Source organism: Apodemus sylvaticus, chromosome 1, assembly GCF_947179515.1.
Source record: "Apodemus sylvaticus chromosome 1, mApoSyl1.1, whole genome shotgun sequence".
In the NCBI taxonomy this organism is placed as follows: Eukaryota; Metazoa; Chordata; class Mammalia; order Rodentia; family Muridae; genus Apodemus; species Apodemus sylvaticus.
Window position 1 is genome coordinate 155426398 of NC_067472.1, and position 22394 is coordinate 155448791.

The window sequence follows — 22394 nt, forward strand, 5'->3', positions numbered from 1 at the left end:
ACACACACACACACACACACACACACACAAATCCAGTTTCTTCTCAGCAGCTCATAGATTTTTCTTCAAAATTCACTATATAATTGAACACAAAACAAATCTCAAGAGATATATGAAAATTAAAATAACACCCTGTATTCTATCTGAACAGTATGGATTAAAGATGGAAATCCAAAAAGAAACAATAGAAAGCTTACAAACTAATAGAAACTGAACAACTTAGTAGTAAATGAGACTCAGTAGTCAAGAGAGAAATCAAGAAGGAAATTTTAAAACTTAGGATTGAATAAAAATAAAAATATAATATATACAAATTTGTGGGACACAATGAAGGCAGTTCTAAGAGGCAAGTTCATAGCACTAAATATTCACATAAAAATGGAGAGATCTCATATTAGTCACTTAGTAGGCCATATGAAAGATCTAGAATAATAAGAACACTCATAAGGAGTAGATAGCAAGACATGTTCAAACTCAAGAGTGAAATCAATGGAGGAAACCAAACAACAACAAAAAATGTAAAAAGAAAATCAATGAAACAAATAATTGATTCTGTGAGAAAATCAACAAGACTCCCAAACCCATAGACAAATTAACTAAAATATTGAGAGGGAAGATCCAATTAATAAAATGAGAAATTATATATATATATATATATATATATGAATTTAAATCAAAATCAAATGAGTAATTTAAACAGACACATAAACTCAAATGAAATTGAAGCAACCAAAAGCCTCCCAACCAAAAAATTTCTAGGACAAGATGAATTTAATACAGAATTCTATCCAATCTTCGAAAATAATTAATGCCAATACTCCACAAATATCCTTCAAAATAGAAACTAAAGCAACATTACATGATGTTTTAATGAGGCTACTATAGCTTTGATACTAAAACCACAAAATACCAAACAACAAGAAAAACTATACCCTAATATGTCATAAAACATAGATGGAAAAATTCTGAATAAAATACTGACAAACTGAATCCAATAACACATTGAGAAGTTTATCCACCAAAATCTAATCAACTTCATCCCAAGGATGCAGTGATCTCACAAACATTATCAACCTAAATGGAGAGGAATGAAAAAGTACTTCCTCTAAAATCAGGAAAAAGGCAAAGTTGTCTACTCTGTCCATACCTATTCAATTTGGTGCTTAAAACCTTAGCTAGAACAAAAAGACAACTTAAGGAAATCAAGGGTATACAACTTGGAAAGGAAATAGTCAATGCATCTTTTTTGTAGATGATATTATTTTATACATAACATAACTTAAGCACTCCACGAGGAAACTTTTATTGCTAATAAACAATTTTAACAAAGTAGCATGGTACAAAATTCACACACAAAATCAGTAATGTTAATATACACAAATGAAAAACACACTGAGAATGAACTCAAAGGAGTGGTACTGTAACCTCAGAAATATAAAATATATTGTGATAACTGTAACCAAATAAGTCGAAGACTTGTATAATCAAAACCTTAGGCTATTGAAGAAAGAAATGAAAGTTGTTACCAGAAGATGGAAAGATCTCACCTGATCAGGATCAGTAAGAATAATAGTGTACCAATAACAATCATACCAAAAGCAGTCTATAGATTCAATGCAATCCCTATCAATATCCCACCAAAATTCTTCATAGAAATTCAAAAAATAACTTTCAACTGCATATGGAAATGCACAGCTATACACACAAAATAAGATAATTAAAACAATCCTTAGTAAAACAACTGCTGGAGTTATCAGCATCCTAGATTTCAAGTTGTATTACCAAACTATAATCATTAAAATATTGTAGAATTAGCATAAAAACACACATGTCTAAAAGAATCAAAGAGAAGACACAGACATAAGTTCACAAGCTTAAAGACACCTGACTTTTGACAAAGAAACCAGAAATGCAGGGTAGCTAGCCTCCATGTCCAGGAGTAGTTGGCCCACACAAAACAAATTCAGTGATATTTTTATAGACTTTAAATCAAATGTTTTTCTCTGTTCAGCCATGTTTTGTTTCATTGTTTTTTCATGCTTTATTTTGATTTCCTGTTTTGTGTTTTTGTGGAGGTTTTGTGTGTTTCTTGATTGTTTGTTTTACTTTTGTGTGTTTTTAGAAATGAGACATAACATAAAATTAGATGTGTAGAAAGGTTAGGAGAGTCTAGAAGATAGTGGGGAGGGTAAAATAAAATCAAAATATTTTTATTGGATTTCTTTTATTTACATTTCAAATGTTATCTCCCTTTCCTGGTCCCATCCCCCTGGAAACTACCTATAAATTCCCCTCTTCCTGTTTCTATGAGGGTGTTCCCCCACCCACCCATCCACTGAGGACACCTCAACCTCACATCCACCTTCACTGGGGCATCGAGCCTTCACAGGACCTATGGCCTCTTCTCCCATTGATGCCTGACAAGGCTTTCCTCTGCTACATATGTGGCTGGAGCCATCAGTCCCTCCATGTGTACTCCTTGGTTGGTGATTTAGTCCCTGGGAGCTCTGGGGGTGGGGGTCTGGTTGGTTGATATTGTTGTTCTTCCTATGGGGTTCCAAACCCCTTCAGCTCCTTTAGCCCTTTCTCTAACTCTTCCACTGGGGGCCCCATGCTCAGTCTAATGGTTGGCTGTGAGCATCCACCTCTGTATTTTTCAGGCTCTGGCAGAGCCTCTCAGAAGACAGCTATATCAGGCTCCTGTTAGCATGTACTTCTTGATATCTACAATAGTGTCTGTGTTTGCTGACTGTATATGGGATGGATCCCCAGAGTGGGGCAATCTCTTGATGGCCTTTCCTTCAGTCTCTGTTCCACACTTATATCCATATTTGCTACCATGACTATTTTGTTCCTCCCTCTAAGAAGGACCGAAACATCCACACTTTGGTCTTCCTTCTTCTTGAGTGTCATGTGGTCTGTGAATTGTATCTTGGGTATTCCGAGCATATTTTTATGAAAAGAATGTTTTACAAAAAAATGTTTGAAATAAAAAGAGACGGTGATCAGTGGAATAGAATTAAAGACACAGGTATAAGCCCACTCTCCCAGAGCCACTTCATTTTTTTCGACAAGGAAGTATAAAATATGTAAAAAAAAAAAAATAGTGCTTGATAAGCTGGATAATTGCACGTAGAAGAACGAACTAGGCCCAGGTGGATCAAAGCCTTCAACATGATACCTAATACCCTAACTCTGTTAGAGTAAATGTAGGGAATACATTGCACTGAAGACTTTCTGAATAGAACCCTAGAAATCACAAGATTAATACTGACATTCAACAGATGAAACCTCATTACAAAAAATAATCAGTACATCAACGGACACCATTATTTAAGTGAAAGAAAAACTACAAAATAAGAAAAAATACCATCCATAGATCTGACAATGGGTTTAACTCTAGACTACACAAGAACGACAGCACCCTAAACACCAAGAAAATATTCAATCCAATTGAAAATGTAACATAGAACTAAACAGAGAGTTTTCCGAAGAAGAAAGACAAATGACAGAGAAGTATTTTGCAAATGTTCAATTTTCTTAGCTATTAAGGAAATGCAAATTAAACCTATTTTGAGTTTTCATTCTACCTCAATTAAAACTGGTAAGAAAAAATTACAACAAATCTTGGCATCAGTGAGTAGAATGTAGAACAGCTATTCACTGCCAATGGAAATGTAATCTGGTACTGCCACTATGGAAATCAATATGGAGGTTCCTCAGAAAGCTTGAAATAGATCTACCATATGATTCAACTAAACCACTCTTCCCTATACACCTAAAGGACTGTGTATCCTACTACAGAGATTGCTGCTTACCCACACTTATTGTTGTTTTTCACAATAACAAGGGAATGGGAAAAGCCTAGATCCATTAAATAGTAAATGAATGATGAAAATATGGTACATATATACAACAGAATATTAATCATCAAAATGCAATCCTAAAATTTGAAGGTAATGAAGTAGCACAGACACTAAAAAGCAAACTATATAGATTCTTTCGTATATAGATCCCAACTCTGGCTTTTTAGATGTTTGTGCTTAAATTGGTGTACCCATAAAAGCCAGGGAATTAGAAAGGAACCATGGTCAAGAATTTCAAGTGAGGGCTGATAAAAAACAGAAGATATGAAGGGGAAGAATGTAATGGATCAGAAAGGGCTAGGTGTGGTAGAGGATGATAGGTCAGGTTAGTGGAGGGAGTATGGGAGCGATAACTAACACTAGAAAGGTTTGAAAATGTAAGGAGGAAGACTATAAAAGCTTCCTAAAATATACACATATATGTAAAATTTAAACGGAGTTACCCTATAAAGTGAGGACAATGCCTTCCTAGATATTGTAGGCTTTCAAATAGCCCAGGGTAAGAATGGATTACCTCTTTGAGCTTCTGTTCAGTGAGATCCAATAGACCACCTAAACATTCCCAGCTATTGTCTTTGCTCTTGGTTAACCTCTAAAACAAGCTGGTACAGACGGGAGGTTCATCCCTCTGGCTATGTGTCACAGTGCTAGAAGATGTTATGTACATTACTGTTGGAGAAATGTACTAAACTGTTTTACGCAAAAGCTACAGTAACTATTGACCTGACCACATGTGACCACTGTTAAAATAGTGTCCAGGGTAACCAACTACATTTGTGATTAGATTTATGGATTAGTTCCATAAGAATTCATGTCTGGTACTGCTAACTGGGCCAAGAACCCATGACCAGTTAGGTCATAGGTCCTAAGGGGGAGAATTTAATACTATTTTTCTGTTAAATAGGAATAGTAATAAACTGTTATAAGGCTAAATAAGGCTGTTATGAACATAGTGGAGCACATGCCCTTATTACTTGTTGGAACATTATCTGGGTATATGCCCAGGAGTTAGGTATAGCTGGGTCCTCAGGAAGTACTATGTCCAATTTTCTGAGGAACCATCAAACATATTTCCAGAATGGTTGTACCAGCTTGAAATCCCACCTGCAATGAAGGAGTGTTCCTCTTTCTCCATATCCTCTCCAGCATCTGCTGCCCCCTGAGTTTTAGGAAAACAGATGGAACTAGAAAATATCATCCTGAGTGAGGTAACCAAATCACAAAAGAACACACATGGTATACACTCACTGATAAGTGAATATTAACCCAAAAGCTTGGAACACCCAAGATACAATTCACAGACCACATGGAGCTTAAGAAGAAGGAAGACCAAAGTGTGGATACTTTGGTCTTTCTTAGAAGGGGGATCAAAATTCCTATGGCTCACAGCCAACCAATGGACTGAGAACAGGGTCCCCAATGGAGGAACTAAAGAAAGGACCTAAGGAACTGAAGAGGTTTGCAACCCCATAGGAGGAACAATAATATGTACCAACTAGTATCCCCAGAGCTCCCAGGGACTAAACCACCAACCAAAGAGTACAAATGGAGGGACCCATGGCTCCAGCTGCATATGTAGCAGAGGATGGCCTTTTCAGACATCAGTGAGAGGAAAGGCCCTTGGTCCTGTGAAGGCTCAGTGCCCCAGTGTAGGGGATTGTCAAGTCAGGAAAGTGGGAAAGGGGGGTTGGTAATCAGGGGGAGGGGGAGGGGGAGGGGATAGGGCCTTTTAGAGGGGAAAGGAGGAAAGGGGATCACATTTGAAATGTAAATAAAGCAAATATCTAATTAAAAAATTAAAAAATATAGACAGGCTTAATTCTTAGCTAAACCAGGGATAGTAGGATGGCTGGTGTGAAAGATGATGTGAAAGATGTGTCATTACAAATGGGGACTGTGACTGCAAACAGGTCTGCAAAACACAAAGCCAACCAAAATCCCAAAATGGATGGAGAAGGCCCACTGTCAATTGCTGGTGTTGGGGGAGGGAGAGTCAAGTTTTCTTTAAGGATATGACATCTGAGCGGCAACCCGTGTATCAGTGGATTGTCCCTTGCCCATGCACATATTGGCAGGACTAAGTGAACTCAGTGAGTAAAAGCGTGGGGGGGGGTGGAGAGAAAGAAAACATGAGTTTCAGAGGAGAAGAAAGAGGATTGGGTTTGAATAATTATTCATGTATGATTAATTGTTTGAACAAAGAAAAGGAATCAGGGTGGCAATGTGGTTTTACAGAGATTTGGTTTTTTTTTTCTGTAAGTCAGTCACCAGATTGCTCTGGCTTATCCCTCCTGAGTCTTTTCTAGCAGCAAAGCAGGCAGCTTTGCCTGTGAGACTGGAGAATAGCTGCTTGTAGGTACTCTTGGAAGAGTAGACTAGCCTGGGTGCTAGAAGGCTTTCGCTGTAGCCCATCTCCTGTAGCTCATCCCTAGCTCCTGCCAACTTACCTCCTGTGATGGAACACTGGTTTCTTTAGCCTGCAGTTAGGAGGTGGTGCCTGAAACCTTGATCTGAAGGTATAGCATCTCACACGGTGAAAGTTCTTTGTGTTGGGCTCTTTGGGCAGACATGCTGGTGTAACTTCAGGACTCACAGCCAGCTTGGGTACACAAATTTGAATGGAACTGTTCCTGAATTGCTGTGTCTCTGGGCACTCCTCAGCTACCATCAGCCACTGTGCCCCCTCTCAGTGTGGTAGCTGCTTGCTGCTGTTGACTTCTCTGATCACATTGTAGAGGCTGCAGGATGGCATGGGTGATCTCATAGCCCATGCCTTAGGCATACCATGACCATATCTGGGACCTATGGACTTGCACACCCCTGTCTTCTCAGTACCCCAAGTAGATCTTCTCTTCACCATTCACTTTGCCCCCAGCTCAGAGGCCCTGGATTAGTGCTTTCTCACAAGCTTCTATTTTCTCCTCAGTAGAAACAAGAAAATCTTTTTCTGCAACACATTAATTCAGTCAGCCTTTTAAAAACGCACCCCCCCCCCCCAATTTCTCTTTCTTTCATTACTGAACAAGATGATTTTAATGATGAGTGTACTTCTTTGTCCATTCCCACCTATATTCTGTGTCTCACTCAGGCTGACAGATCTTGATATTGCCTACATTTGTATAGGTCACATACTTTCTTTAAACCCTTTTCTCTAGGGTTTACCTAACTCAGATAAGAAGTTCAGTGCCTTAGAGTGGCCCCAAGGCCCTATTGTCAGACCCTGCCCTCTTTGTTATATTACTAGCTTACTTTAGGCATTTAGAGATTGCGCTGCTTGGACCTCAGGTCCTGCAGCCTCCTTTAGCCCAGACAGAGAGTCACTCCTGCACATCTCTTAGATACCATAAATGAAGCCTTGTTGAGTCTCATTCTCTAACAGGCCTCTTCTTTCCTCTTGGTTGGCATGCCTTCACAGCACTTCCTGCCACTTCTCACACTGTATGCCTGTCCTGTGATAGCTCTTTCTCTCCTCAGAGCATGAATTTCTCGAGGAGAGGTACTTGGATTTGGTTTCCATCCTGTCTTTCCTAATTTTCTATTTCTGCTAGTGTGGCAAACTATCACCAACTCTAGATTAAAATAACACTTGTGTTGCCCCACTGTCCTACAACCAGCAGCCTGCAGTGCCTAACAGTACAGAGATTTCTCTGCCTCCCTAGCTAAAATCATGGTGCTGGTAGGGCTGCATTTTTATATGGAGATTCTGAGTGGACCTGCAGATTATCAGGGTGGGGTGGAATTCAGTTAAATGCGGCTGTAGGTGAAGGTCCTTTTCTCCTTGTCAACTGCCACCTAGGGCTCATTTCCCCCTTCTTGGTGTGGTCCCTCCCTCCAGTGCCAGCAGAGCCAGTGGCCCGCTGAGTCCTTTATTCATTTGCAAATTTACTCCTGGCTCCAGGTTGAGAAAACAGTTTTGATTGGACTGACCCAAAATGATAATCTGAGATAATCTCTGGATTTCCATCCCATTGCTTTTGGCAAGTTGGCAAGCACAATCCTTGGGCGGAGCTCCTGCCTGCCCTAGCTTCCCTCTACCCTGGACAGCATGGTCAGTACACAGGGAAAGTTCTGAGTAGGAAGAGCACCAGCATGCTACAGCTAAGAGTTACCTTATAAGACAGCCATCTAAATCTTAAGTGTGGGTACTGTCATCACCCCATCCCACAGATGAAGGAACTATGATACAGAATAAATGGCCTATTATGGTCACAGATCTGCTGGGATGGCAAGCACTTGTCTTAGAGCTGACTCTTTTTTTTTTCATGTGCGGAAAGAGAAAATGTACGAGAATTGGCTTAATCTGTGGCACATTTCGTGCACCAGTTCTATTGAAGCAGGGAAGGTCTGACCAGCAGGGGTGCTACCTTACATGCTTTCTAAGCCTTGGATGTCAATTCTTGACATTCTCCCTCTTTCACCAGCATCTTTGTGTTTCCCCAGTGGAAACTACTCTGTACTTACTCCACTTTCTTTCCCTTCCTATACAGATGCTTACCCTAATTCTGAAGTTGTCTATGTTTGGACCAACGGCTCCACCAAGTCTGTGGTGGTAGCAGAAGATGGCTCCAGACTCAACCAGTACCACCTCATGGGGCAGACAGTAGGCACTGAGAACATCAGCACCAGCACAGGTAAAGATGCCTGACTTGTTGCCTGGGCTAAGGGGTATCCTATCCCCTGTGGCTTCATATTGTACTCTGCAGGAGTACAGGCCCCATGTAACTACTTTGGCTCCTGTAGGCTTCCTTGCAGCTTGACAAAGGGGCACCAGATGCAGTGACCTGAGAATGGAGAGACCATGGATCTGTAGTGCATGTGGCATCTGCACTGTACACATAGGTCTTGTCTGAAGGCCCAGTTATCAGTTTATTTAATATCCTTTCCCAAACCTGAGAAACAAGGCAGTCTCTGTAAAGTGGGGTATGAATCCTGAGGACTGGTTCCCTTGTTTCCTTTCCTGAACATCTCAGAGATCCTCCTGAGGTTGAGACTGGGAAATCAAACTGGCAGTAGACAAAGACTTGCTAAGATAATATCAAAAAAGAGACAGAAGTAGTCATCACACAATACTGTCTCTGTAGGGCAGTCTGTATTGGCTTCAGCTGATAACATGAATGGCGTGGCCAAAGCCATGTATTCCAACTGCACTGCCTTGAAGTGGACCATACCTCTCTTGGCTGATGGCCAGCAGGGCTCAAGCTATCACCAGGTGACAGTACTGACTAACCGAGGATGCAGCTTGTTCATTTATGTAATAGGAGAGAAAAGTCTGAAAGAATGGTCTAAGCCATGATTGCAATGTGGGCCGAGCATCAAAGAAGTCTTTGTTTAGCTTACTGTTTGGTCACAGTCAAGCAGCTGGTGGGATACACACAGGACATCAAGAGCAAACCCTTCTTTATATCGCATGTGTGGGCCAGGGCAGGGTCCTACTTACCAACAGCACAGAGCAGTGGGCATGCCTGAGTGACAAAGAGATCGTGAGAGGGGAGTGTCTCTGTTTAAGTGTCATGCCCTGGGTAAAGGAAGGATAATTTCACATCTGGTTTTATGGAAATGAAACGAAAGTTATGTAGCAGAACTTGGGGTGCTGTCATAGGGTGTTGCTTTTGAGAATAGTTTTTGTACAATTCCTCTGTCCCCACCTGCATTCTATAAAGATTTGCATTTTAAAAAGAATTGTCCACTTTTGTTCATAATAACTCAAAAGTAAGAAATATGGAAACAAAGATAGGGAGAATGCAAAGGATAATAATTTCAGATTCTACTGTAATTTCAATGGCATTTCTTGTCTTCACATGTTATGGAGGAGCAAAATGTAATCATGTCAAAAGAACAAGGTCTTGCTACTAGACATATATCCATCTTTCTATTCCTGTCTCTTCCACATGAGAACCTACTCAGCCTCTCAGCTGATCTCAGCTGCCCCAGGCTATTGAACAAAACACCCCACTCCACCCTGAAGCATGTGTAGGCACTGCTTAGAATGTTGGCTCCTTTACTGTATTTAGGAACGCATATTTTACCTCTTGTTGGCTCTGTGGTTCTTTTAACTCTGACATGATAAGTGCATGTCTTGGGGCCTCTATAGAAACATTGCTGCTCTATGGGCCTTGATTTAAGCAGCCTCCAACATGCCAATGCCCTGTCTACACAGCCAGAAGACCACTCTACCCTCATAGGCAAGACTGTAACTGGAGTTTGCACTGAGAATCTCTCCAAGCCTCTGTTTGTGATCATAGTAACCCAGCAGCCTAACCCTCAAGCCTGAACACCTGCTTGATACTACTTACTGAAGAAGTATCCAGACCCTCCAATGTCCTATCCTTCTCCAAGCATCCCCTTCTATCTCTAGGGAGACACAAACTCATCCAGAAAGCCTCACTCCCATAGACCCATAGCCCACCGATTTTAGCTCCTTACCAGTTAACCATTAAGACGGCATCATTTTCAGCAAAAAATGGAAGATCTCCACTTGCCTCCCACACAGCCAGGCAAATCCAGAGAAGGCATTGGGGCATTGCCCAGGCGTCTCTGCTAGATGGCAGAGGGAATGAGCTTCCCAGATCGGTGTCTCGTGTGGCTTTTCCTTACTCTCCACCTGGGTTGGGAAAGCACCAGGCCTTGGCAGATAGTAGCTGTCCTGTCTCCCTGGAGCTCAACAGCTGGGAAATAGGGAGGATGTGTTCATCCAGAGCAGAGCTCCGGGTGCCTGATTTCTATCTGCAAAGGCTAAATCCTCAGATGCTGATTGCTATAACCTGCAGAGTGGTGAGGGGGGTGGGGAGCATGACACAGATTGACTGGGGATTAATGAAACACACAAATCTGATTTTCTCCGAAAAAGCACGCAAGAGCAAGGGCCCTTCAGTGGCTAGAGTTCATAAGATTTGCTTATGAAATGACCTTTAGGAAAGCAAGGCAGCAATTCCCACAAAAACCCCAAGCTAAGCAACAACAGCATGTATGCAGAGCACCTAGTGCAGACCCAAGCAGGCTCCATGATTCAGTCTCCATGAGCCCCTAGGAGCCCTGCTTAGTTGATCTGACCAGACTTGATATGAGGATTTGTGCCCCTGTATCTTGTACCCCATATGTGTGTAGTCTTACTGCATCTTATTAAGCCGTATTAGGTTGATACCCCTGGGAGGCCTATTTCCTAAAGGGGAGGGGAGGAGCAGTGGATCTAGTGGAGAGGGGAGGTGGAGCTGGGAGACCTGGGAGGAGGGAAGGGAGGGGAGGCTGGAGTTGGGATGTATTGTATGAGAGAAAAACAAGAAAGAAAAAAAGAAGAGAGAGAGAGAGAGAGAGAGAGAGGAGAGAGAGAGAGAGAAAGCAGTTTCTATGATGCCCATCTCCAACCAATTCATCTCCAAGGCAACCCACACACCCAGGGAAAACCATGGCAAAGGAAGCAGACCCACAAGTTCAAGATACCTAGTCTGCTGTGAGAAAATGTGTTCTATATATGCGCTGCACCCATGAACTATCAACAGTATTGACCGCTTAAATAATATCAGCATGTGATAACACCAATTGGCATAATAACACGGAAGAGGAAATTCCCACCCCTAGGTGAAGAGCTCAGTGGGATCTGAGAGAAGGAGGGGGAAGAGAAAGAGGAGGAGGTAGAGGAGGAGGAAGAGGAGGAGAAGGAGAAGAAGAAGGAGGAGGAGAATGAGGAGGAGGAGTCACTTTCTTTCCGCCAGGGACAGAAAGTGTAGGCTGTGTAGGCTGTCCAATCCCTGTGGCCGTCTCCGACACATGTATGTTCATACTGTAACAAAAGTAATTAAAGAAGATGTCATGACTTTAGGATGAGGGCACAGGAAGAGGGGTTTAGAAATGAGGCGGTGTTCATGTATAAAGTTCTCAAACACAAAATAACAAATCATAAGCAAAATACAAAAAAGAAGTAAAAAAAAAAAAAGAATTCAGGCAACCCCTACTACTAGCTACCTAAGCAAATAGCACAAGTAAGGAGCTTGAAGGCAGAGGAGGAAGCATTGTGAACTCCTCAGGGAAGGCCAGAAACCCTGGCCCTGGAGGGTAGAACTGATCCCCCGGATTCATGCATTTGCAGGTGAATATACAATCATGACTGCTCATTTCCACCTGAAGAGGAAGATCGGGTACTTTGTCATCCAGACCTACCTTCCCTGCATCATGACTGTCATCTTATCCCAGGTGTCTTTTTGGCTAAATCGAGAATCTGTCCCAGCTAGGACAGTTTTCGGTGAGTACCTCCACACCTGCCCTTGGCATAGGTGTCTACAATGACTATTTCCATAGACACATTTGAACTGTGTGTTAAAGGTGTGGTCTTTATCAGGTAGCAGTGTAGAAAAGAAGTCTGAACGAGCTCACCAGAGCAGACAAGTTTATTCAGAAAAACTTGAGAAAGGCTTACATTGTCTAAGCAGCAAGAGAACCTCTCTCACAGAATAAGCAGTCTGTTGTTGATTTAGCAGGAGGAGAGGAGGAAGAGAGACTTTGTAGGTCAGCAGCTGGCTACACTCTTCTTCTGCTACAGGATTTTTTTCTAGTTAGGTTGTGTCTCAAGAGCTTAGGATGTGTGGCACAGCACCATGCTGTTTTCAATTCCTCCAAACATCTGTTTCGTAGAACGCTCTGTGCTTGCTCTGAGAGCCAGGTGTTTAGGTTTAAGACATTGGAGTAGTTATTGTATCATCTCTCCTCTTGGTAGAATTTGAAGGTTGGAAGCTTTAGGTGATGGAGCCTAAAAGTCAGGCCATTAGGGGTTTTGCTTTGAAGAGGAAAGGTCTCTAGTCTCTTAACTTCTTTGCCTCTACCAAGTAAGATACTTTGATTCTTTCCATGCTCATATCATATCATGTCCTATGCTATCTTGGGCTCCAAATCAACAGAACCAATTGACCATAAATTAAACCCTAAAATGTAAACCAAAGCAAACCTTTCCTCTTTTTAACTTAATTATCTCACGTATTTGGTGACAGTAAGGAGAAGCTGATTAATATAGTTACTATGCTATTATTGCCTATTCACTGTGACCTTGGAAACAAATGAAGTAATTGGCTAAACTTTTAGCATTAACAGATAGGATTTCTCTTTGAATGATAAAAATATTTGTTTGCTTGATTATTATTTCCATTTTGAAAACCTTCCCTCACTTGACGAACTTTTGAAGATTTTAAATTATAAGCATCCCTCTCTTCCTCCTTCCCCTTTTTGTTCCTCCCTCCCTTCAGTAAAGGTCAAATCCAGATCCTTATGAGTGGCAGGCGAGTAGTTTACCACCAAGCTGCACTCCTAGGCTGGGCACAGTGGTGTTTTCCCCAGTGCTTATCAGTCATTTATTTTTGAATTTTTATACAGTTCCCTTTAAAATGTGCATACTACTTTAAGATCTTCAACAACATACTGTCATTCCATTGTACACACACTAGTACACACACATTGTACACACACATTGTATTCCACATGGTAGTAGCCAAACACTCTCAGCCCTCTGTGACTGTAGGCACTGTCTTCTCAGATTCAGATACCCACAGATAGAAAATATTTGAAGTAATATCGATGCTGTACTAAACATGTACAAACTTGTACAAACATGTACAAACTTGCTGTCATTTCCTGAAAACACAGTACAGTAGCTCTTTAGTTGATGATCGCATTATATAAGGTATTGCAAAGCATCTAAATATGGGTCATTATATGTAAGCGACAGCCTGAAGATTCTTATGCTGAGGCCGTTCTATTTTATGTAGGAGACTCGAATGTGTATGTGCTTTGGAATCTGAGGTGGTCCCTGAACCTATCCTCAGCAGAAGTCAGTGAATGACTTTTTCTGGGAGGTATGAGAAATGTCTGTTCAGGCCGGTTGAGACACCCGTGTCACACCAAAGAAATTATTCCATCCAAGCCTGCCTAGTTAAACCAATGAGTTTATCATGGTAATGCATAGGACCATAGGTTAGGGTTTGCTTACAGGAGCAAGCTGAGGACACAGGAGAGCTGTGTCCCTGCAACATGCAGGCAGTTCCAGAATGAGCCTACCTTTCCATCACAATTGCTCCCTGCTGATGCAACTGTGAGGAAAGGCCTTGGGACTCTGAAAAGTTGTCTGTCTGTCTGTCTGTCTTTCCTCTTTTAAGCTTCCCGGGACTTGTAAGTTTTCAGGGCAACTTCCAGAGTTTTGTGGGCTCCCCAGGAAGGAATGTTTCAATTCAGAGGAAATAGCTATGTATAAATGCTTTTGAAGAACAATCTGAAAAATCAACATTGTGTGACCCTACGACAGTAGACGCAGCAGAAGCTAGCTTAGGGGAGTCTTTGCCTTGGTGAATTTGACCATCCTATCTTGAAGCTCACTGTGCCAGTCAGCCGTTGCTTACTGTAACACAGTACCTGTGCTACCCAGTCTTAGAAGAAGAAAGCTCGATTTTGCCTCAGAGTTTTAGAGATATTTTACTCTGTGGTCATTTGTCTATATTTGTTTTGGGACTGTGGTAAGGCAGCATATTATGGCAAACAAGTTCGCCTCGTGGCCAGCCAGTGCATGTGCATGTGTATGCATAAGAGAGAACATGAGAATGAGAGGCAGACAGACAGAGACAGAAGCAGGGGCAGTGAAAGAAAGAGAGATAGACATAGAGAGGCTAAAAGACAGGAAAGGACAGAAAAACAAATCAGGGCTGGATCCTAATACCCCTTTTAGGACATGATCCTCCCTGTGACTGGAAAACTATATGCCACACTCCACCACCTGTAGCTGCAGAACTAACCTTCAACACTAGGGGTGTTTGGCTGACACCTGCCTGAACCACAACACTCACTCTTCTCCTAGTTAAGAAGGGATACAAGAGGCAATTTGCAGATCTTTTGTGACAACAAGGGCTCATATTTTCGTGTGCCATGAAATACAGTTCACACAGTAGATCCTACATCTAGTTTTCCTTACACAATAGGAAAGCATTTGCATGCATCTTATCTTGATGATAGTATGTAAGAAGCCCAAGAGCCCTAGGCACACCTGCACATCACTCTGTTCCCAACTACTAAGTTCCTTACCCAGATTCAAGGTAGAATATGTATCAAGATGTGGAGATTGATTCGTGGCCAGGAGGAACTCATCCATCAAGTTGATGGGCCTAATGAACTCCATAGTGGACATTTATTAGTTAGGTAAGTGAAAGTATGGACCACACTGCCTGTTATAGTCTGTTTTGTCTTGGAGGTTCTCCATACATGATCAAATGTTGAGTGACCTAAGTAGAGGCCTGTTTTGAGTATCTGTACTCAACTATGTGCCCAGCATAAGTCACTGACTTTATTGTTGAGAAATATCAAAATATAAAATCAAAATACTTCCTTAGGCATTCATTCCACATTGGTCCCATGTTCTATGAGTTGCAGGTCTCCCAGATGCTGGACCACCATTGGCTCCTAGTGCTCCATTGATTGCACATGACTTCTGTATCAGAGTTCTACCAGCATCTGGCTTAGAAACATAGTGTTGCTGTCTCAGGAGGGTGGGTCCCAAGATTAAGAGGCTGGCAGGATTGGCTTGTGAAGGAGACTCTGTTCCAGGAGTCTTCCCTTGTCTTTAGTAGGCCTAGGGCTTATGGCTGCACATTCCTAGTGTTTCCTGTGTGTGCGTGCTTGTTAACTCAGAATTTCCTCTTTTAAAGACTACTAGCTGTGATGTATCAAGGAGCACATTGACTGCTAACATCATTACTTTCTTACGAGCCTAGCTCCTTATAAGGTCACAATCCTAAGTAGTTGAGATTAGGACTTCAATGTGCCAAGCTGAAGGACTTAACAGTTAGAGCTACATACACATGTGTATAATATCTACAGTGTAACAGGTACATTCATGCCATATCCCAAACACAGGTACATGTTCACAGAAGGTACATGTGTAAAGAGAGACTGTCTAGACTGTAAGAGTCCCCAGTCCTGACTCCAGAGTTGGGCTATTTCTTCACAGGATGGAAATTTGAGTATACTGCTAAGTGCCTATAAATCTCCAGCTCTCCTGAATGGTGAACATAGTACACGCTTCCAGAAAGGAGCTTAGGTTGGAGGCTGACATTTTGCTGATAATACACAAATCTTCCAGTTGAAAGTCTTATGTCCTCCTAGCCAAACAAGTACAGTGCTTGTCTAGAGCCACCACAGGCTCAAGGATATTGGCCCTGCTTTGAAGGAGAGAGGTCTCATCGTGCTATAGCAATGCTCAGGCATCTCTGACATCTCTTTATAGTCAATGCACAAGAAAGGAACACACTGAACCATTCTGTCTCAGCCCATTGCTTATGCGGTACACTGTAAATCTCCACGAAGTCCACTGCTGAGTCCTGTGTGAAAGTCACTGACACTCTTCATGTGACACTCTTGCCTTAGTCCCGCAGAGACAAACCACTCCTCCAAACATCTTTGCAAGTACCAACCATTTCCCCAACTGGTCCAAAGAAAGGGGGTATACTTATATAGAAATCAGACTACAATCCATGCACTCATTAATTTTTATTATAGAGGTTGAAGACAGTGGGAACAATTAGATAAGCAATGTTTTCAATGCAGAAAGCATGATAATCATGGGGATATTTGGGGAGAAAGGAGTTAGCTAAGGCTAAAGAAAGAGGCCTATGTTCTGTTAAGTCTGGGAGGGAGTTCTGAGAAGGAGTACTGATCTCTGCTCCCATGTTGTACTCTGCCCTCTTCTTATGGAGCAGGAGTGACCACAGTGCTGACCATGACAACACTCAGCATCAGTGCCCGGAATTCGCTGCCCAAAGTGGCATATGCCACAGCCATGGACTGGTTCATTGCTGTCTGCTATGCATTTGTCTTCTCTGCTCTCATTGAGTTTGCCACAGTCAACTACTTTACAAAAAGAGGATGGGCTTGGGATGGCAAGAAGGCCCTGGAAGCAGCTAAAATCAAGGTAAGGGCTAACTTAATATCCTCCTTCTTTTAGGGTTCATTGCCAAGAAAATGGGCCTAATTTTGGGTCCAAATATTTAACAGGGGATTTCTCTTTCTGCCTCTCCCTCCAGAATGATTTTTTTCCTCATACCTGCAAGACTCTTTACAGGTTCTTATACATGACCTAATTTATTTTAAATCAGTTTCATTCAAGTAAAAGATCTGGTCACTGAATGGTTTTGACTTACTTATATTCAAACTGGTCAGTTTTGTAAAAACAATACTCTCTAGGGATGATGTGTTTGGGTTTTAACCTCCGTTCATACCACAGCATGTTCTTTTATCCCTAGTTCATGCATTATATCTTCTTTGAGGTAGCCAGCGTGTCTTGGAGAGGTTGGACAGCATAATAAAAGTTATCTGTCAGCCAAAATAACCCAGTGCTTAGAGGATGTGATTTGTCCCACTCAGCTGTGAGCATGCATACTAGTATGAAGTGTCACACAGTCGCATGATCTTTCATTGCATGCTTCACACGTGATTTCACCTAAATGTAAGGAACAATTAAAGGAAAAGAGAAGCACAAGGCCACAAACTAAATCACTTCCACAGGGATGAGAAAATGTACAGGCACAGAAAATAAAACTACAGATAATAATGCCCTAATTACATTATGTACGGAACAGGCATTTAAGCAAGTCCTTTGTATAGAGAGAAGGTGAGATCAGTGCTTTCAGGGGAAGATGGAAAGGAAATCTAAATCTATCCTCTGTTAAATAAGCCCAAGGGGAGTCCAGACTGAGTTGTGGATGGATAGAGTTAGTTGTCCTGAACCACACCAGCTGGAAAACCTGTGCACTTCGATCCCATAGAATTCATCTAGCTCTACCCCATGGGGCCTGATTCAGTGATGTCTGGGTCAGCCCATGGGATTGGGTATCTCATTCTGACCTTATCATGGAATGTCCTCTTTTACAAGGCCCACATCCAAGTCTAGTTGGCTGTATGAGAGGACAGGGTGACAGGAGCTGGGAGACAGAGGGTGGCAATAGGATTCCTGCTTGGAGGTATAGCATAGCCTAACTGCTAAGTTTTCTCTGCTCCTAAGTGGAAGTTTGTGAAAATAGGCTAACACTGAGCTTCTTCATCCAAGTTATCACCATGTGGCCCTTTAGAGTTCAGGCAGCCAGGAAGCATCTATCTTCTAATAATATAATATCTTCCAAGAATTTCTGTTTCTTCCCAACAAACAACCTTCTTGGCTGCACTGGATCCCCCCCTTTTTAAAAGATTTTATTTATTTATTTATTTTATGTATATGAGTATACTGTAGCTGTACACATGATGGTTGTGAGCCATCATGTGGTAGCTGGGAACTTGAATTCAGGACCTCTGCTTGCTCCAGTTGAGCCCACTCATTCTGGTTGGCCCTGTTGCCTAAAGATTTATTTATTTATTATATCTAAGTACGCTGTAGCTATCTTCAGACACACCAGAAGAGAGCGTTAGATCTCATTACGGATTGTTGTGAGCCACCATGTGGTTGCTGGGATTTGAACTCAGAACCTTTGGAAGAGCAATCAGTGCTCTTAACCGCTGAGCCATCTCTCCAGCCCTGACTTCCCCTTATAAATCTAAAAGTTCAGTCACTTAATGTCTGATTGTCCAGCATATTCTCCCCTATGCCTGTTGCTTCTTCACAGTGCCTGTTTGAATTTGTTTTCAGGGTTTGGGGAGACAGAAATGAGTTAGCTGCTGTGGATGATCTATGGGCTGCTGGAGAAACATTTGTATAAACAGGATGTCCTTGAACTGTTACAGGCTCCATGTAACTGTTCTTTTCTAAGTCTGGGGGGCAAAAGAAGGGAACATAGTTTAGCTAATCACCCTCACAGTGTACCCCACTGGTCATCCATATGGGACACCAAGATGATGAGTTGTCCGCCCCCGCCCCCACCAGGCTGTGCCCTGCCCCAGTGCTGGAAAGGTTCTTTGTGGGGAAGTACCATCCTATCCGACAGGTCAGACACACTGTCAGATCAGGGACTATGTGAGCATAAGCATCTTAGTGAGAAGCTGTTGCTGTGATGTGATCAGCACTAGAAGTGGAGAAAACTTTACGAACTCAGAAAGCAGGCTACACTCTCCATTGTTTCATGCCTATCCCCAAGAAAGGAGGAAGAAGTGAGGTGAGGCAGTAGACAATGACGCTCTGTGCATAGGCTCAGTAGAGTCCCTACTGCCTCCCTGGCTAACGTGTGGGTGCTGAGCAACATTCTTCCTAGGGAATCATGAGAAAGCATCACTCATCCAAGACAGGGAACTGACCACAAATAGTTCTAAAACCCAAGGCAGTGAACTCATGAGTCATACTGGGGTTACAGAAATATAAGTGAGGAGTTACTTACAGGAGCACAACTGACTCAAAGGCAGCTAAATCACCAAAGCTAATGAATCTCAAAGCTGAAGCACATTGTATGACCCGAAGACAGCTCAACAGCCTGAGGAGTGTCCATTCTAGTTAGTTCAGTTAGCTGGAGCCTTGTCTGAACAGCCTGGCTGTTCTTCTAGGTGCTTCATGTTATCTGATCCTTGAGTCAGCTTATCTTGTCTGAGAGTGACTCTTGGCAATCTTTCCAGCTTACACGTGCTTGTGGAGGGGAAGCTGGTGAACCTGGTCAGCTTCAGGGACTTCCTGGAGGTATTTTGAGTTGTTTGCTTCCTAAGCTCCAGTAGCTTATGGTTTGCCCTCCCTGTAAGCATGCTGTTGCCTTAATGAGAAAACTCCAACATGGAAGGTTAAATCTTTCCAGGAAACTGTTACACAGCCATGGGTCTGCCTTCTAGGGACAATTGTGGCTAGAAAGGATCAGTCAGCTTTCCATGGGTGAGGCTGTTTTTGAAGTTGCTGGCTTATGTTGCTGAGAGCTGGACAGCAAACAGTTTCTGGAAGAGGAATCCAGGTGGATCTCTATGTAAGGCATACCCACCTGAACTTTACCACATCTTGTGCTGTTTCTGCCCTCTCTTCCTGCTTGTCTCTCTTAGTTTAAAGCACATGTCACCATGAAGGGCATATGGCCATCTTTGCATGTATACAAGTCCCATATCTTTGATACAACTAACCACAGTTCAAAAAGTTTGAGGAAAATATGGGGTATGTACTGAAAAAGCACAGAATTTGATTTTTGGTTATTCACTAAGCAATACAAATGAACAAGTATTTACACAGTGTTAACTTGCATTGGGGATTAGAAGTCACTTAAAGAATTTAAAGCATGTGGGAGAATGCCCTCAGGCAATGGGCAAGCAAACACTAATCTATTGTATATATAATTCCTGGGTTGCATCTCATTTTGATAATGTGTGCCTATTGAAAGATTCTTTTTTTCTCCTCTTGTGTTCTTTCCATGATCCTCAAAGATGAAAATTGTTTAGAGTAGTTAGTCACACTAATATTCTGGAAGACAGGCATGAGGCATACATGATGTTTTCTGCAGCCTGGACTGCTTCCGCCCATCTGCCCTCCCATAGTCTCCAGGGGTCCCATTCGCCTTGCATCTGGCTCAGCACTTGGTTTTCATTTATTCTCACCTGCACCTCCATCCTTCTGCTCTCTTCTTGTTATCTTTCCACATCTTTATTGGGTGACATGTTTTCCATAAATACAATACAGCTTTATTTATATTTTAATAAGTTGGCATTATATCGATGATAAAATTGATATTAAAATTAAATTAATATTTTATTATGTATATTTTTAAACATATAGTAATGTTTAAATGTTTCTGCTGGTAACATTTTACTATGTTTATGTTATAACCATCTATGCACCATTTCTATCTATTCATCATTCTACGTAGCAACCATCCACTCATCTACCAATCTTTTCATCTATATTCTGTCAGCCATCCAACTATCTATTATTCATGTGTCCATTTATGATCTGTACAGTATTACCTATTCACCAATCTATTTTCACCCATTTTATTTTTATATGTATCGAAATAAATCCCATGCATACCATTAACCAGAGTTCATTGTGAGTTATTATTTATTTAATTCCCTTGGAGGAAAATTTATCCAACATGAAGTACACAAGCCTTAGGCCTATCTTTGTTGAGTTTCTGCAAACACACACACCTATGTCCCCCAAATCTCTACCATATCACTAGCAATTAAGAAATTCAATCTATCTCTTTCTAAACAGCTTTGATCCTTACCTCTCTAAATGTAACCACAGTTTTGATTTTTTCCAAACGAAGTTTATTCCCTGTTCCAGAATTCCATATATAACTAAAAACAAACAACCCCCCCCCAAAAAACAAAAAAAAACAAAAACAAAGCAAAACAAAAAACAAAGAAGCAAACCAAAAAACAAGACATTTGTTGGATCCGGAATAGTCAGAACTGGAGACCGCACACATGCCCATCAAAAGGATATAATTATACATTCTGAAAAGAAATGATACTCAACAATAAAAGGCATTTTCTCTGTGTTGTTGGAAGCAGCTGCATAGCTGATTCTCGGGAGACCTTTCTGAGATACACCTTGCACCAAGGACTTCTTGCTGTAGTCAGCATTTTAAATCACTCTTCTTTTAATTATTCTCTAAAGGTCATTCTCTAGAATGTTTCTACTAGCAAACTACATAGAGTATTCACTCCCACGGGCACACTTAAATAAAGAAATGGTTGTTACAGTGATCTTAATTCAGTTTCCCGTCGGTTCCTGTGAAATACCAAACATTAACATTAATAAGGACTCTTACTCAGCCACACCTATTTGTGTGGGATTTTAGGCTTGCAAGAGGCCTGTACTCTCCCAGTGCTGAGTTTAAGTTCATTGTCTATTCTGAAGACAGACCGTGAGACCTTATCCAGGAGTTGAAAGGTAACATGCCTTTACCTTCTTATTGTATTTTGCAGAAAAAAGAACGTGAACTTATACTAAATAAGTCAACAAATGCTTTTACAACTGGGAAGTTGACCCATCCTCCAAATATCCCAAAAGAGCAGCCTCCAGCTGGGACTGGGAATGCATCCACAGTCTCTATCAAAGCGTCTGAAGAGAAGGCTTCGGAGAGTAAAAAGACGTACAACAGCATCAGCAGGATTGACAAAATGTCCCGGATTGTGTTCCCCATCTTGTTTGGCACTTTCAACTTAGTTTACTGGGCAACATATTTGAATAGAGAGCCTGTGATAAAAGGGGCCACCTCTCCAAAGTAAGCCAGGAAGCCATACTCCCACAGAAATGAAACTGAGGAGAGACCAAGCTCACAGAGACTGTTTGGGCGCTATCTTTCAGGAAACTTTGCATGTTTAATAATATGTACAAATAATATTGCCTTGATGTTTCTACGTGTAACTTCAAATGTTCCAAGGATGTCCCCTTAATAAACCAAGCAAATGGCCTTCTAGAACAACAGGAGGCAATGACTGATTCTCAGATGCTCAGCGTTCTAACATCAATAGTTTACAAACGAGATAAGTATATTTTTAACTGTTCTGAGTATATGACGTTTTTATACTTCGGATGCCATTTCATACGGTTTTTCCCAGCCAACAGAACACTTTAGGGAATCCCTGTGATGAGCACTTGACAGGTGA

The 22394-nt window shown here is 41.6% G+C and overlaps 1 protein-coding gene across 1 annotated transcript in view; it reads left to right on the top strand.

Moving 5' to 3' along the window:
* Positions 1-22013, top strand: part of Gabra5 (gamma-aminobutyric acid type A receptor subunit alpha5) — a 96478-nt gene extending 74465 nt beyond the window's left edge. Inside the window, exons 6-9 of the mRNA XM_052178521.1 lie at positions 8354-8497; positions 11950-12102; positions 16589-16800; positions 21711-22013. Of these exons, the coding sequence (XP_052034481.1) occupies positions 8354-8497; positions 11950-12102; positions 16589-16800; positions 21711-22013 (812 nt within the window). The remainder of the gene's footprint in view (positions 1-8353; positions 8498-11949; positions 12103-16588; positions 16801-21710) is intronic.
* Positions 22014-22394: the final 381 nt, after the last annotated feature.